This window comes from Argopecten irradians, chromosome 16, assembly GCF_041381155.1.
Source record: "Argopecten irradians isolate NY chromosome 16, Ai_NY, whole genome shotgun sequence".
Taxonomy (NCBI): domain Eukaryota; kingdom Metazoa; phylum Mollusca; class Bivalvia; order Pectinida; family Pectinidae; genus Argopecten; species Argopecten irradians.
Genome location: NC_091149.1, coordinates 9721851 through 9740583, shown reverse-complemented (window position 1 = coordinate 9740583; position 18733 = coordinate 9721851). Strand labels below are relative to the sequence as shown.

Here is an 18733-nt window from a genome sequence, read left to right as displayed (position 1 = left end):
CTGGCCCCAACATTAGAGCAGAAAGTAGTTCAGCATCTGAGATCTCACCCTTTTCCTTAGCATGCGATGAAAGCAATGACCGTAACACTGAAAAGACCCTAGCAGTAATAATTTTTTTTAACAAAAGGGCTGTCTCATGATTCCTGGCTATGCCTATATGTAACATAGGCAATTCCCAGAACATCTTCAACAACCTTCAACAAGTGTTATTGTAAGTATATCATTGAATGGCATTCATAAGAGATCAAGTTCTAAATGAAGTGTATATAAATTATAAATAATTTTATTTTCCGTTTCAAATGATAAATTTCCTAAAGATTTAATAAATTTTGCTGAGCTTAACTAGCTAGTAGATATTAAGTTAAGATTTGTACAATTTTGATTTGTGACTGATTGAAGGGATCATGATATTTCCTGGGAGAATACTTCCATTTCTATTACATGTATTTATGACATTTATCTTTCAATATTTCAGTGGGTGTTTGTTAAGATTGAAACTGTGGAAATGTTAATTATAACTATTTAATATGCTGAATTTAATATTTTCAGCTCCAGCAGGAAAGAAAAGTACAAGAAATTTACGGTTTTGTGACGTGGAGCCAACAAAGATGCTAAAGCACTATTCTACCCGTAGGTTGAGCCTTGGAAAGTGTGTAAAGCGCCTCCTTGATCACTGGCCAGCTCTCCAGAGCTATTTCAATTCTCATGCTGATGTGGAGAAGCATGTCCGTATCAAGAGAATTGCTTAGATGAGAATGTACTATTTGTTCCTGTCTTTCATCCTAGAGCCATTCAATGAATTCAACATTTCATGTATTACATTCGTTCTAAGACAAGCAGACTTGGAAATTGTTTACTTTGAACATGCTTGGTGTCTTCAGCGGCATGCTTCAGTGATATAGCACTATAAAAAGGGTAACAGTTCCACTATACAAGAAGACACAATACGAACATACCGCAGTCTCCCAAAAAACACATCTCACACTCCACACGCGCTACACACTGCACACATGGGAGGCCGTCCTTACATGACCCTGGCTGTTAAAAGGGCGTTAAAATAATCAAACAAACAAACAAAAACTTAGAGCAGAATACTTTAATCTGTATATTATCATGAGTTGATTTTTTTATTATATATACATTCATATAAAGATGGATTTTTTTCTGATAACATTCCTTCATATTTCAGGCTGATGAATCCAAAATTTGCAACATGGCAGAAGAGATCAAACGTCTTCTGAGGATGTTCCTGGGCAGATTCGTCAGTGCCAATGTCATCCGGGAAGCTGATCATTTAACCAAAGTTGAGTTTGACAACATCAAATACCAGATTTCAAACAACATCAAATACCAGATTTCAGACAACATTGTGAACATTGGACCATTCTGCCGGGCATATATGTGATATAGCACTAGTATGAAAACATTCCTTTATATTTCAGGCTGATGAATCCAAAATTTGCAACATCGCAGAAGAGATCAAACGTCTTCTGAGGATGTTCCTGGGTAGATTCGTCAGTGCCAAAGTCATCCGGGAAGCTGATCATTTAACCAAAGTTGAGTTTAACAACATCAAATACCAGATTTCAGACAACATCAAGTTCACAGACATATGTGAACATTGGACCATTCTGCCGGGCATACATAGTGATATAGCACTAGCATGAAAACTATTAAGTTTGATGAATTCGGCTGTGAAAATCCTTCAAATAAACAGACAAACAAATATGATGCTTTATAGATATTTGTTACAAAACTGAATTTATGCCATATGTATGTTTTGATGGAAATAGTTTTGGTGATGAATAGCATACTAAATAAAAAAAATGTTCATCTTTATTCGTGATTATAAAAATTACGGCATATATAACTGAATTGAACTAAAATTAGTATAGACAAAGCTCAATATGTGATATGCTATAGCAGTTTTCATTCTTCTCTAGATTTATAAAAAAATAATAATTATGATAATAGAAAAATAAAATAAAAACGCGTTTGTAACAAAAGTTAATATTGTTACATTAGAGCATTTATGTAGCATGACCTTTTAACAATTTCAATAAGTCGACAGCGGACATACATTAATTCAGAAACATAATATCAGATATTTAGATGTATGCATAAATGTTTCTGATAAACGTATAATTATGTCACCGATAATGTTTTCGTTGTGTGTTAATGACTTTGAAAACTATTTTATAGAACATGGAGTAAATGATTATCAATTTGGTGAGTTAAGCCTTTTTTTCATGATGTATGCTGATGATTTAGTTTTGTTTATGGAGTCTGCCAGGGATTTACAAAACATGCTGGACAACCTACATAATTATTCGGAAACATGGAATCTAACTGTGAATGTAGAAAAAACAAAAACAATGGTTTTTAGAAAAAGTGACAAGTTACGTAAAAAAAGACTGTTGATTTTATGACGACAAACAGTTGGAAGTTGTAGACCAATTTACATATTTGGGAGTTGTTTTTAGATTTAATAACAAACCTAATGCACTACAAAAAAAGTTGTCGAAACAAGGGCGAAAGGCTGTTTCAACTTTGTTTTCAAAATGTAAATCTATGCAAATGAATTTTGTCACTTTTTTAAATTAATTTGGTACATTTTTTAACAGTGTATTAAGTTATGCATCGGAAGTCTGTGGTGGCTGTGAAGCTCCAGATATTGAAAAGAAACAGCTGGAATTCTGTACAAGGATATTACATGTTAAAAGAAATACACATGCAATGTAAAGGTTTATTTTGAACTTGGGCGTTTTCCTCTTCGTTTTTTTTTTACACCAGAAAGTATCCTATGATAAAACACTGGTTTAAAATTATAAATTCTAATAACTCTATTTAGAATACTGCCTATAATGTTTTATTGAATTTACCAAAATCAAACAATGTATCTAATTGGGTAGAATTGGTTAAATATATATTGTACAGTCATGGTTTTGGTGATGTTTGGGTAAACCAGCATACAAGTGTTCCTTCAAATATTTTACCTATAATCAAACAAAGAATTAATGATATAGCTTTTCAAGAGTTGTCATCTATATAAGAAAACTCTTCTAAGTGTTATTTATATCGTCACCTGGTGACTCGAGTTGTTTTACAAACTTATTTGACAAAGTATATCCCCGACAAAAATCGCATTGTATTGAAAAAATTAAGGTTATCGGAACATAACTTGTGTATTGAATCTGGACGTTTTTCAAATTAAGTGTCACATGTTAATATATAACATAAAACAATCAAGTATGTAATATACAAAGGCATAAAACTAATAGCAACATCCAGCCTTTTAAGGCTTACGAGACACTATTAAGCATATCACCGATGCTGTCAAAAATACAAATATTTACAAATAATCAGTATTAAAATTACTTTACATCAAATAATCGTAATAGATTGGAAGGAAGAGTATAAATGTGCTTGGGACGATCCCTCCGACGATTCGTACCATCCCTTGGACGAAAAATACGAAAGAAGATTACTGCTAATACAAGAATTTGAATTAAGTACAAACCCATAAAAGTTGGAAGTTTTATGTAACAGCCTATAGCCTTACCTGTAATTATCTCCTATTGTTCTAGCTTTCACACCTAGTCTCACTTTGCCAACAAAATACCTTACCTGTACCTGTATACCTCAAAATTCAGAATGTTAGCTACCAGAGATGAATGAAGTCTATCTTTGTACCTAAGTATATTTAAAGCGCAATTACACTCAGATCCACGTTGTTAGTTACAGATTACAGTATATCAGATCAAGTAGGGCAGGTAAGATCCACCAAGGATGTTCTTGGATCCATGGTGTTAGTTACAGATTAGTATATCAGGTCACGTAGGGCAGGTAAAATAGGTAAAACAGCACGCTTATACCTGGACCCATGTGGAGCTTAAGCAATTAGTGTGTGTGTGTGTGTGTGTGTGGTGGGGGGGGGGGGGGGGGCTGTAAATTGATCAGGTGTTGTGACGGTGAGCTACAGGTAATAGGGGAGGGGAATTCGAGGAGGTGTTGTAGCGATGGCCCCATGGTAGTCATATGTGATAGCTATTCATATGTATATATGTTTCTGGTATAAATCATATAATTATTCAAATTACATTAAATTTCATTCCGTAAGGTAGCAAACTTATTGGCCACATCAATTACAAATATTTCACTCAACATTCAATAATTAACTTTAAAAACATACACGACATTTTAATAATTTGTTCAGCAATATATACATACACAATATACATGTTAGCTGCAACATTGAAGCTCAAAATACTTTTAGACAGATAATGGTGTCGTCTTTAGAGCTACAATTGGTGCCTATTACTGCTAATGGAGCAAAGAAAGATCGTGCAAATCATTATGAAAACATGTGTATGCATATCCTCGTGCTTGATTTATAACACTTACATAATATGCAATAAAACTGAACCGTATAAAATATCAAATTCACAGCGAGACATTATTTTTTTTCACACATAAATATGATGGCCTTTTCCATGGAAAATTATACGGAAAGTCTACAAATTATAAATTTGACGTCTTATGAGTAGTAACGTAGATATTAAGAATGGTCGTAATGTTTGTTTTGGACAAAAATAACATATAAATGCATGTATACTCTTCAAATAATTGGAAACCTATAAAAAATATAGAAAATTGTGCCCGAGTGATTTTCTGAGGCAGTGCTCCATTACGACACATACGCTCCAATTCGTATCCGACACATGGATATTCGTTCTATATACATGTGAGTCCTAACATTGAACCATCGCAAACTTTCATATTGCCCAGTCATAATCACACTTACCATATCAAGGATATATTTCAGTTGTCCTCAAATACTAATTAAAGATGCTCCACCGCCGACAGAGCATAAATGATATTCATTATTTGAACAATAATTGGTGTTTTATCGTGTATATATATGTCTAATTAACACAAAAAATAATATAAAATGATTTGTTTTGCCTTTGGTGCATGCGCAATTCCATATAGAATATAGTGCCACGGAACTTTTTCGGGATGCAATCAATTATTTTTCATATTTTAAACTTGAAATAACATTAGAATCTCAACCTTTTCAATGTTGGTAATGGTGTAAATTCAGTAACTTCTGTAACTGAAGAAAATTACTAAATCGTCTGCTCCTGTTTTTTATAGTGAAAAAATACCATTTGTCGGCGGTGGAGCATCTTTAACTATATGAAAAAAAAAAAAAAACTCAGTACGATACTGTCGAGATCCCAATGGCCTTTGACTAATGAAGTTGATAGGGGTTACTCCAATAAAAAGGTTTTCCAAATTTTTTTTCTAATTGTGTCATAATTACTACAAATACAGCGTAAAGACAAAGTATCGTCGACGTGTGTATGCTTCATATATAGAGATTGTTAATAAGTGGCTACTGTGACAGGGAATCTATTAAACGAGTTCTATAATTTTGATATGCATGCCACGAGCCTTTAGGCGAGTGACGTATCGAATGATTTAACGAGTATGATACATTTCATATTACATATAGTCACGAGTGAAAGATTCTATTTATCAAATAACTTTTATTAATAGAAATATGAGTAAAACTTGAAATATGAGTAAAACTTTAAAGTGGCAAGAGAATGGAGAGGGTAACTACTAACTGCAATATTGTAGCTCAAAAGACTTTTTGACAGAAAATGGTGTCGTCTTTAGAGCTACATCTGGTGCCTATTACTGCTAATGGAGCAAAGTAAAACGTAAAACATTATAAAACGTGTGTTTGCATTTTATAGTACTTGTTTGATATCGCGTACCTACTAGGCAATAAAACTGAACCACATAAACTATCAAAGTTTCAGCGAGGCATTTTTTTTTTACATACTTACATATGAAAGTCTTTCTGAAGGGAATTTAAACGGTAAGTCCACAAATTGTGAATTTGACGTCTTGTGAACGGTACGGTAGATATTAAGAATGGTAGTAATTATGTTTGTTTTGGAGAAAAATAATATGTAAATGCATGTATACGCATAAAATAATTGGAAACCTACAAAAAAAGTATATAAAAATGTGCCCGAGTGATTTTCGGAGGCAGTGCTCCACTACGACACACAGGGACCAATTCGTACCCGGCCGAAAGGTATAGTAGCCCGGGTACGTATATTCGTTCTAGGTAACTACCAGAGGACAGTATTCATGACCGTTTTCCCAATTTTAAGATAGAATCCTGGGCAAAAGAGGAAAACTATATAGAGTCAGAATCTTAGATAGCATGGTATCTATATTTTATTTCACCTGGTAAATTTTGTTGGCGGTGATACATGTATCTAAAAATAATAAAGAGTAATTTGTACACCATGAATTAAACTAAAAGTCTGTTTTAAAAATGGGAGAATTAAATGGTACAAACTAGCCTATGTGTCGAATACAATTTTAATTAATTAAGTTGTAAGCTAATAAATTGTTTTTTTTTTCTATAACGTTATACGTTTCTCAGATAATGCTTTCTCCTTTTTTGATTTTCCAGTTCGGTTTTGAGTGAATTTTAATTTATTGTAATCATTTCCGAATGATCGCAGATCTACACAAACATTTCCTAACTATCTTAAAATTTCTACCGTAAAGTTGGAACTTAACCAAATATTATTTCCTATTCGATTTTTTTTCGCACTGAAATTACCTTCGACATGCAATAATACCTCGACCAATCAGAAGTCCCGTAACATTTGTGCTTCATGTCGTCACGGCATCTCATGTAGGTTTGGGAAACGAAAGGGATTTTAAAAATGTTGGTACATTTTAACTTCATACAAGTTAAAAAAGTTTGGAGTATGTTAAACAAAATAATTAAATTTAAAATCCACATAAATATTCAATAATATACCCGGTAATTATGGCGGAAATCATTCAAATGAGAAAGCGGATATTGATTTTTTTATTTTCGGAATCGAGGCTTGGAGTCCCTTTCGTGCCCCGTCGAGATACCTTCATCCTGTTATGATATTCATTCATTTGAGATTCTCGTGAGGCAGAGGAGTTTGTTGTGTTCGTCTGGTGTCGTGCTAAACAAAAGGTTGACACCTGGGAAGGAGGATGACTCTGCGTTCTTGTTAAATGGACACAAACACATTCGTATGGCGCTGATTGGTGAAAAGCCCCGAGGAGCGGTGATGATGCTATGGCTGATCTCCCATCGCATTTTTCAGAGTTAACCGATATGCCGCCTGTTTCGCAGGTAAAACATAATGGGACATTTGTTTACGTTTATTTTGATGGATTTAACATATTATATACCCAAATGTATCCCCATATTTCCGGAACATACGCTTATTTCCATTGCTGTATCTCGGATGCTGACATTTGACAATCTGAGGGGCGCCGGTGGGGTCACTTGTCGGTTATCTAAAAATATGTTTGTTTATATTATTTTTGTTTTCGTTATACGTTTTAAGCATAGCTAACACCCGACTGATTTGAAGAAATATATCGTAATAATTTTATAACGTTATGTGGAATTGTAGGCACTGTCACTAACTTAAAATATTATGCCTATGTTTGTAATATAATGTGCTGGTCTGAATTAATATTTTGCAAGACATCATTGAGAATGCACGTCTGATTTAGATGCAAGTTTAAAGGATAATGAGCCATCTGGTTAGCACTAATGATATATTATCAAGTAACATACAAGCTTCGGCATCATATTTTAGTTTTATAATTGAAGAATTGGACCTGCGTATTGCATAATCATCTGCTGTACTCACTCTAACAATACGTAGCAGAGTTAACTGATATCTCCTGGCAATTATTGTTTACCCAACAAATTCCATATATGGGCAATGTAAGCCAATTCAGTGATAGAAAATATAAAATTTTACCATTGAATGCAATATTAACTAACTTTGGTGTATTGTAAAAAAATATGTAAGAGTACATGATGTTTACTAGTGATTTTCTAGCTGATTATCGAAAAACAATCGAAAATCGGTTGACTTAAGTGAAAATATTATAAGCGCTCGGTTGTGATTTCGCAAGCTCGATTAATCAAAATAAATGCATTTTAAACTGAACACAATGTAGGTTTGAAGAGTAATGTTGCATTTCATGTGTTCACATAGCCTGCAAGCTTTTGTTGTGTACAGGAACTGTGATCTCAATCTTACAGGCAATTGGAAGGTACACAATGCTATGGGTTTCATTTCGAATCCAGGCTTAAATATCAAAAGATCAGAGAAGACACATTTTCATTTGAAACTAAAATATATATAAATTATTGAATTAAAACACTTTTGAGAATGTGAAATTTTTTTTTAACTTTTTCCGGTGAAAGATACGAAACTTCGATTTATGAAACCATTAAAACAAAATGGTTGACACGGATGGTCTGGGTGACTATCCACAGAATCCAATTATTCAATTAATTGTTCAAACACATCAATTGTAATTTTTTACTTCCGATTCCCATCACTAATGTTTACCAATAATATAGAACTTCATAATCGGCTACCAGCCAGATCAACTGGTGCAATAGTGTCTGTAGATCCTGGGTTTGCACCAGGGCGGCTACATTTTCTCCTTTCCTGTTACAAATTTGGCGCCCAACTAAAATACCAACAGTGATGGTATATAAGGGTCTTTGAGGGCAGAAACTTTGAAAAAGGAGAGAGGAGTGTGCCAGGCCCATGCAGCTCGATACAAGAGTTTCCAGATCTATACAAACCGACGTGGGTAACGTACAATTTACTGGCGTTTGGTCCCAATATCCGGTGAATATGACGCCATCATTTGACGCGATTTTCGTGAAGTTTTGAACACCGAAAAATGTGACTAATCAGCGGTAAACCGTAGTTTATCCACATTGTTTTGATTCATCGAAACTGTCATATTGGTAGAGCTTCTAGTTTTATCGTATCAAATATATTCATAAAACAAGTCACATAAATGCTTCCCCATCCATTCATCAAAGCATGCGCAGTATGGGACAGGGTTGACAGAGCGGGACTGAACGAATAAATGGTAACTGCCCTATTTAAATTTTTGTCTCTGCAAGTCTTTTATTGTAAACGGTGAGAATATGTAACGTCCAGACTAGGGTTCGAACCCAGGACCCTCCTAATACTAGTCAGAAGCTTTAGAGCTACCAACATTCGAGTTTCTTATGTGGTCATATGTGACTTCAAACTGATAAGCAGGAATATGAAGATAGGAAATACTATGTGGACTTAAAGACAGAATGAAGAACTTTGACCAGAAGGACAGAATGAAGAACTTTGACCAGAAGGACAGAATGAAGAACTTTGACCAGAAGAATAATTTTAGGTCAGCTTTAAAGAAAGTATATATATGGCTGCAGTTATTATACTAATTAGCTAGGCATCAAAGACAGAAGAAAGTGGAACTAGGAGACAAACACTTTGGAAAAGGACTGAATGAGAAAGTGATATAAGTCCTCGTCAGTATTTGTCTTCATGTCTTTCCTTGCTACATCTAAACTTATTTTTAGCAAGGAATCTGGTTTTGCCTGGTGTCTGTGCAATGTTGATGTATACCTCAGATTATTTATCCAGCGTACAATGGAGTATATGTTATACAGTGTGGAGGAAAGGATGTGTTTGGACCGACAGGTGCTGTAGTACAGAGAAATATTAGACATTGTTATAGTGCTAGTTTATATGATACTGGCATTTAAGTTACTGAGATAAAGAAAAAAAATCCAAAGATATTAGCTGCATGCATTGGTCTCCAAATACAGCGAAACATATCTAAACTGATCATGATACAGGGTTCAAGCTCATGGATAGAACTAAATTCTGAAACAAAATGGTAAACACATGATCACTTAAAGACAAATTGTGGCAATTTATAATACTTATTTGGTAAATGTTACTTGATGCGAGACTGAATGGACTTTGTAAATGACAACACACATTGCAAAGACAAATATATGGAAGATGTTTCTTGAAGTAAGACTTAAGGAATCAGCAGAGAGTACAGAGACAAATACAGAACTGAAACAAAGCAGATATTGTGGCATCCTGTACATGTTAATCCAAATAAAAATTAAATGAATCATTATCAAAACAGTCAACATTTTCTTTCTATGTCTCGAGACATTTTGGAGAATTCACAAAACACTCCTAAAGTCTACTTGATGCCATAATATAGGTAATGGTATTAGAATCATTGATGATTATGATGCAATGATATACATATTATACAGTTGTTTCTGATATTAGCTGTATGTCGTATATAAAATGCCCTAAAAGTTATATGTCGCGAAAAAAAATGCCCTTTTTTTCCCAGTGCCCTGCCCTTTTCAAATCCTAGCTGGAACAGTACACTGCTGCATGGATATTATAGTTTATACATATCTAATATATATGTACACATATATATACTGGGGTGGTATAATACATGTGCTTTATCCTCTATCTATATAGCTAGTTGTATATCTTCTTGTCAGCAGCCAAGTACGAATCTAGATATCTATAACCTGTTTTAAAGATGAATAAGATTAGTACTGTGATTAAAAAAAGATGCTCCACCACTGACAAAGCATAAACAATACCCATCATTTGAACAATAACTGATGTTTTATGTCTAGTTATAGTGTTTATGTCCATTTTGTCCTGGAAATAAAAAATAATGTCATTTTCAAACTAAAATTGGAACGATATATATAAATGGTCAGAAATTCTTATTTTATGAATTATTTTGCATATATGTTTGTGTGGAAATTTATTTTTAATTTTGTGGAAGCATAACTGTATGAATTATTAATGATGTACATATTATTAATAATGTACATATTACCACTTATCGGCTGATGATCTATTATAAAGCTTATAGTCTTTAGATACTTTTTGTAACTTGTATTAAAATGTGTACATATCTCCCCTCATAAAAGATCCGGTTTCCACACCCAGTTTAATATCATTTCATATCCTTTTTACCGTATTCGACCCAATAAGCGCCCATGTTCCTATAAGCGCCCATCCCCCTTTTTGAGGCCTCAAATTCAATTGCCCAGGCATAAATAAGGACCAAAACTACACTCAACAATATAGATTTGCAATAATTTCGTCTTATTAGCACCTTTTCATATTTTTTAAATTTTTTAAGCGCCCAGGGCGCTTATTGGGTCGAAGACGGTATATCTTTTTCTTTGCAGTTGATGATATAATCCATATGCAATGTAAGAGTTGTTTCCCTTCAGAAAGACTTGTTTCTTGTTTCAGCACCAGTCTGAACGGAATCACTACTTGTATGCAATCTTTGTTCATGTCAAGATGATCATCCTCAGCAATAATTAATACAAGGTCTTTAAAATCATACAAATGTCAGTAATTACTCATATCTTCAAACAGAAAGGTCCATTGATTGTGATCAGAACTTGATACCAATTACCTTGATATTTTTCTTAGTGTGCATTAGACACATGTAATGCAGAATACATCTGACAGCAGGTAACAGCTGTTTTAGATTATTATTGATGTATGCGTCATTATAGAAAATACATTTTATGATTGATTTAGAAGTGAAACTAATTATAGCAAAATGACTATTTATAAACTTAAAATTTTTTATGCTTTTGGTTTTATTTTGAGCTTGAGGTTCAGCTCTTCAGCGCTGAATACTCTCACAGGGTACTGCCTGAATTTGGAATTCAGAATTTTTGGGAAATTATTATAATTAGGATATCAATCACAAGATCTAGGGCTCATGATCAGGTTTTTAATTAATCAATAAAGAAATGTAGAACTTTTATGATTGATATTATTTAACCTTAAAAACTTTTGAAAATGTTAATTTATGACTTGTTGTGAGTTTTATCTTACTTTTAAGTTATAATTTTAGGGAATCGGTTGATGTTTACAAGTATTAAAATCTTACACTTTAAATTGGTACCTTAAATTTTAATCCTGTATATATATTTTCATTGTCTGATCAGTTTTTCTGCTGATCCCCCATGCATACAGAGTCTTGTGTATGTATTCCGCCTTTGCATATTACAAAATTAACTCCCTTGTGGGTACGTATCGATTGTTAATAATGTTACATTATTATTTTGTAAGTGCAGTTCACATTGGTTTCATGGAAATCAAAAGTATGATATTACGCTTGAAAACACATGCATGGGTGTCACAATCTATCAATACCTACTCGCAAGGGAAGATAACTCTTTATTATAGGCAAAAACAGAATAATTACTGTTATAAAAACATGTGCATATATATTGATGCCCGAACCACCTGGATTGTAAACTTTCTAAACTGCATGGTTCTGTTTATTAAGTTTTGGCAATATTACATATGTAATCAAATTCGTTTTCTGATATTTCCTGTCGGATTGTGAGTGTTCCGGACTATCAGCATTTGGATTATCACCAACTGCTAATTAAAAAACTTAGCCCATTCTATACAGCCAATTATCTTCAGGCCTTGATATCTTGAAACAAAATTAACAACTTAAGTCAAAACTTTAGTTATTTCTATTATGTAATCTATGTTAATACTTTAAACTTAAGTTCTTTTTTCACTTAAGTTTGCTTCGGAAAACTGTGTCCTGGTCACAAGTGATTTAGATCTGCCTATGCAGATAAAGATGATTTTTATTTGTTTGCTGAAAAATCAAATATTTGTTTTTAGGGTAAAGGAAAAAAGAAGGGGAAAATCAAACGCTCTGATGGCAGCTTTTCCGACAGTTCTAATAGCTTCATAAGACAGGTAAGTCCCTATTTACCACCTACCTCTATAACAGATCCAGATTATAAAATTACACAGTCAATTTGTCATTTTTACCATTTTCAGGACAGACATGTTGTAAGATTTGACTGTTTGACACGATAAGTATGTTTAATATGAAGTGCCCCTGATGGAGACCCTACTGTTAACCAACTGATAGTTAGCATGTGTGATTGCATTTCGCATATTTCGCAAGTGATTAGAATTTTCAAGAATAAATCGCTGTGAAGGTGTCTCAGCTTTTGAAACTGTATTCTGTATTTGCATATTACAGAGTTATCTGTCCTTGTGGGTTGGTATTGATTGTTTTATGATGTTGTTTTTTTTGCAAGCGTAACATCATTTTCTCGGAGAAAACAATATGAATTTTGCCCAGAAAGTAATAACGTCACAATAATGGATACCTATCGGCAAGGGAGCTAACTCTGTATATGCAAAGACGGAATAGTATAAAATTAAATTGTTGTGAAGAAGTCATTATAGGTCTGCATGAAATGGATTTGCCATGAAAATAAAAATAAGCTAGTTGGTCATTAAGGTAGGTATACACAGGCACGGCTTGAAGAAAAGTCGTCATTTTAGTGGAAAAGCCTTGAAACAAATGGATAAGTCGTCATATAACTGGAAAATCCCCTCTCAGTATCTCTGATATGATGGATAAGAAGGAGTCTCTTTAATGAAGCCCGAAGGCTGGAGGGTTCAAATTGCACTATGTCAAGCTATAGGTGGGTAACACTGACGTTAAAAGACTAAAAATATACAACCAATCTTGGTAGCTGACCCTAGCTAGCCCGTGCTTGACCCTGGTCCTATAAAAAGTCTACCCGAAACATGCCACACACTTTTTTTTTGTAAAGGTAGGTATACAGTACAGGGGCGACAGGGAGAAAAGCAGTCATTTTAGAGGAAAAGCCTTTAAATAAATGGACAAGTGGTCATATAACTGAAAAATTGTAATTTTCATGACTTTTCCATTAAAAATATTACTTATTTTCTTATTTTATGACTTTGGACTTCACAGTGAAAGCTTATATGGACATATAACAATAATGAAGTCGTTGCGTTTGGCCCTAGGTGGAACACTGACGTAATTTGCATGATAGAATTAGCAGCAATTACTAAATTAATTTACCCCTAAATACACATTTTCATTCTTCCAACTATACAGCATGAATATATAGTTCATCATAAAATTTCAGGTGCAAGCAAGTAAAAGGTTTTATTTTATATCTATTTTGCACAGGTAAGTGACATCAAACTGCAGCTAATTCTTTGAATGGCTTTAATTTGCTTTTCAGAATCAGGAAGTCAACATACCCTTTATCCTAGTGTTATTGGCCTTAATTTGCTATTTTTGTCTGCTATAATAAGTATATATATTTATAATGATATTTATAAAATCAAATTATAACAGGTTTTTTTCCGTCTCATACAATGTTAACATTTAACAAATATAACATGTACTGCGTACATGGGTGTGTGTGGTTATTTTTATGTATAAAGAAAAAGCAGGAAAAGAAGATTTTGAAAAAAAGTCCATGAAATGTTGTGTCCACAAACAACATAAAATGGAAATAACACATACTGACAATTTGAGAAAAGAGAGAAGAAAAAAACCAGAAACAGACAAATTAGGTATGAATTTTACCCAAGTTCGTTCAGGCATTCTGAATGAGTATTTGTTTTTCATTCATCAAAGACACACCCAGTCCTATGATCATGATAATTGATATTGGTGAAGCAATATAGTCACATTAAACTGAACTAGTGGCATCAGAGCCACTATATGCCACATACAGAGCCTTGTTAAAACATTTGTAATATTAGCCAATTCATACTTTTTACAACCTGTCTTTAAAGAATTAACATCAAGGGATGAAGAAAAAAAAGCATTGCTTCACTGTAGTCTTGCTTGAATGGACTTGATGCACAGCTCAAAATGCATTGAGAATGACCAATCTATTGAATTCCACAGCAAGATGCCTTGCCGTTCTTTAGTAGAAGTGGTATTTTACCAGAATTGATATGGTATAATACACATGATTTTGATACAGTTTCTAACAGTTGATATTATTGAATATTATCTCTGATGCAGTATGTATTGCTCATCATGCACTGCAAATTGGAATGGAAGCAAAACCGCAGCGTTTCCCCAGGGTAGTTAACAACAGTTAGTAGTGGTGGCAGTGGTATGGATGTCTGTGAATATAGGGAGATCTGGTCGTTATAAACAAAGCTAGTACAGGTCTGACTACAGGGGGCAGTGTTTCCTCAGGGGTAGTTAGTTAGGGTTGGTGGTGGTCACAATATGGATGTCTGTGGGTAGGGATTCTGGTCGTTACAAACAAAGCTAGTACATGTCTAACTACCTAGTACAGGTCTGACTACAGGGGGCAGTGTTTCCTCAGGGGTAGTTAGTTAGGGTTGGTGGTGGTCACAATATGGATGTCTGTGGGTAGGGATTCTGGTCGTTATAAACAAAGCTAGTACAGGTCTGACTACAGGGGGCAGTGTTTCCTCAGGGGTAGTTACCGTAGTTAGGGTTGGTGGTGGTCACAATATGGATGTCTGTGGGTAGGGATTCTGGTTATTACAAACAAAGCTAGTACATGTCTAACTACAGGGTGCCGCTTTGTCAGGGTAGTTAGTAAGGTTGATGGTGGCCACAATATGGAGATTCTGATCGTAATAAACAAAGTTGGTACAGGTCTGACTTCAGGGGGCAGTGTTTCGTCAGGGTATCTATAGTTAGTAAGGTTGATGGTGGTCACAATATGGATGTCTGTGGATATAGGGAGATTCTGGTCGTTATAAACAAAGCTAGTACAGGTTATACTACAGGGTGCAGTGTTTCCTCAGGATATTTCACTAAGTAGGGTTGATGGTGTCTACAATGCAGTGATAGAGATTCCAGTATAGTTATAGATAAAGCTATAGTACAGGTCTGACTACAGGGTGCAGTGTTTCCACATGTACAGGATATTTAACTTAGTAGGGTTGATGGTGTCTACTGTGCAGTGATAGAGATTCCAGTATAGTTATAAATAAAGCTAGTACAGGTCTGACTATGAAGGTGCACCAAGTGGTGTGAAATGACATTGGTTTCTGTACAATGTGTGTTTAACATTAGTATGTGGTATATGGTCCCAGATAATTGACGAATAACTTGTACATGTATGTATAGCATTATGAAGTACTTTGGGTTTGGTTTTGCGCATTATGACATGTGTGTTGTATAGATGTATTTCCTCCCCTCTCTCACAAAAAATGGCAGTAAAGGAAAAACAGATATGTAAACATGCAGTTGAACCTGGTTTTCTCGTAAAGATTTGTTACTGTGAATTAAATATGAACTTATTTTTTGCAGCTGATAAAAATTGGCGAAAATTGAAAAGAAATTATTTGTAAACCACAAAATAGAATTGCTGTGAACATGTAATAGGCATGAAAAATGTAAAATTTTCGAAAGTCATTGCATCAGTAAGATGGTTTACATACAGTCAAACCTCGATGATTCAAACTTCGATGAATCAAATTTCTCGCTGTATCGAACTTTTTGTCTGGTCCCAAATTTCTTCACTATATAACATTACTAACTAACCCATGTATGAGTTGAAGTTTTATCAATCGAAGTTCACGATGTATCGAACTTTTTTCATGGACCATTTGTTATAGAATCATAGGTAAGTGACACTCGATGATTCGAAAAAAAAATTCCCTGTACAGATCATGATCAGGTGTTTGCCGATACCCCGCGGCATGCTGTCACACCTAGCTGTCTCGCAACGGCCTTTCGCCGGACAATAGGGATTATGACAGCTTGTGTTGCTTGATATCATAATATCACTGATCAGGCCGATACTCAGTGCTTTGTTTTTACAAGCCGCGTTATTAAATCATTAGTACGGCAAAGATACAGTAAGACGTTTTTGATGTTCGCCGCCGCCATTGGTTTGTAGAATTAACGGAACTGTAAATAGCTATAGCGAGCCGCATTATTAGTTACTCATACACAAAACTGTTACATTGCAAAACTTTGGCATAAACACTGGTGCAAATCGATCATTCTAAATCGAAGTATTTTATAGGTGTTGTAGCGCTTTCGGTTCAGGCTCCTTTTTAGTTTCGTTCTTACAACATGTTTTCATTTTTATATTCATTCCGCAATATTAACCATCGCTTAAATAGTCACCAAACGAACACATGTACATGGGTTAGGCCTAGTACATGTAAGTCTTGTTTATAATATGCATATGTATATAATGCTAACGAATAACGATAGCAATACATGTAATTAATTGCATACTTCGTTTTTATTTTGTTTTGCTTGTGGTAAATACAATGATTATAAAGTTTACGTAACGGAGACGACATGTACACAACTACCACAGTTGGTCATGGTAAAAAACATAGGTCTAATTTCAACCATGAATAATTCGAAGTCTCCATGTTTCGAAGTTTTTCCGATGGTCCCTTAAACTTCGATACATCGAGGTTTGACTGTATATCGGTATAATATAGTAAAACATAATGAACCTCCAGAAAATTACTTCTTTATAACCATAGTGATCATAAATTGTTTAACACCAGTGATTTTTCTCCTTATATAACTGGGGTCGGTAAACGACCCCATTTACCGACCCCATTTCCAATGCCAACCCCCCCCCTATTTTTTCCCAATTACGATGAAAGATTCCCTAATCAAATCTCTGAAAAACAAACAAAACTGAAAAGCTCTCCCCTCTTTGTTTTAATCTAAAACAAATTACTCTGAAACTGTAGTTATGGCCGTCACCTTTTGATAAAATGAAACAGTTTATATATAATTACTGTTTTACAATTTCTAATTACTTATTATACCATGTTCAGAAATGGGTAACTTTTTTCCAACACTGCTCTTTTTACGATTAAAAATTCCAGATTTGTTGCAAAAATTTTTTTCCCAAAATACCCTGAAAAATTACTGAACACACATTATAATCACCTTATATGAACATTGTTGGGGAATGAAAAGTACTATGTTTAACCACAGACGTTGTAAGCATGATTGTTAATTATAATTATGTTTTACTGTAATGCAAAGGTACCGTTTGATTAAAAATTGTTGATTTTTAGTTGATGAAGGAATCAAAAGATTGGATATGTAATTTATCCAAGACAGTTAACACAATTATAATCAATTTACTAAGTAAATATTAATCATTTAATTTAGTGTAAGCTAGATGTGAGCCATTGGGCTGTTCTGTTTAATATCTGTATCTTAAACTCAGCAATACATATACTGTTGTTAAAGTGGACAGTTGGAAAGACAAAATCGAAATGAGAAAGGTTTTATGGGAATAAAAAGTGAAGAAGTTGCATTGATTTTGGTAGGAGGTTTTGACAGACTGCCAGCCTTGATTAGCACATACTGCTCCATATATCCTGGCCGTCCAAACTCTGGCATTGAATCAAACATTGTACAGTAGGACAGACACATTAGGACAGACACATGTCCTCTCAGGGTACAACAGGACAGACACATGTCATCTTCGGATACAACAGGACGGACACATGCATCTCAGGGTACACTCCTCTCAGGGTACAACAGGACAGACACATGTCATCTCAGGGTACAACAGGACAGACACATGTCATCTCAGGGTACAACAGGACAGACACATGTCATCTCGGGGTACAACAGGACAGACACATGTCATCTCAGGGTACAACAGGACAGACACATGTCATCTCAGGGTACAACAGGACAGACACATGTCATCTCAGGGTACAACAGGACAGACACATGTCATCTCGGGGTACAACAGGACAGACACATGTCATCTCAGGGTACAACAGGACAGACACATGTCATCTCAGGGTACAACAGGACAGACACATGTCATCTCAGGGTACAACAGGACAGACACATGTCATCTCAGGGTACAACAGGACAGACACATGTCATCTCAGGGTACAACAGGACAGACACATGTCATCTCAGGGTACAACAGGACAGAGATGTGTCATCTCAGGGT

General features: G+C 34.6%; 1 protein-coding gene across 1 annotated transcript in view; it reads left to right on the top strand.

Annotated features, from left to right (window-relative positions):
- Nucleotides 1–6926: 6926 nt before the first annotated feature.
- The window catches only part of LOC138310600 (voltage-dependent L-type calcium channel subunit beta-1-like), a 69209-nt gene continuing 57402 nt past the window's right edge, over nucleotides 6927–18733 (top strand). The window contains exons 1-2 of the mRNA XM_069251868.1: nucleotides 6927–7207; nucleotides 12621–12698. Coding sequence (XP_069107969.1) covers nucleotides 7151–7207; nucleotides 12621–12698 — 135 coding nt within the window. The 5' untranslated portion in view covers nucleotides 6927–7150. The remainder of the gene's footprint in view (nucleotides 7208–12620; nucleotides 12699–18733) is intronic.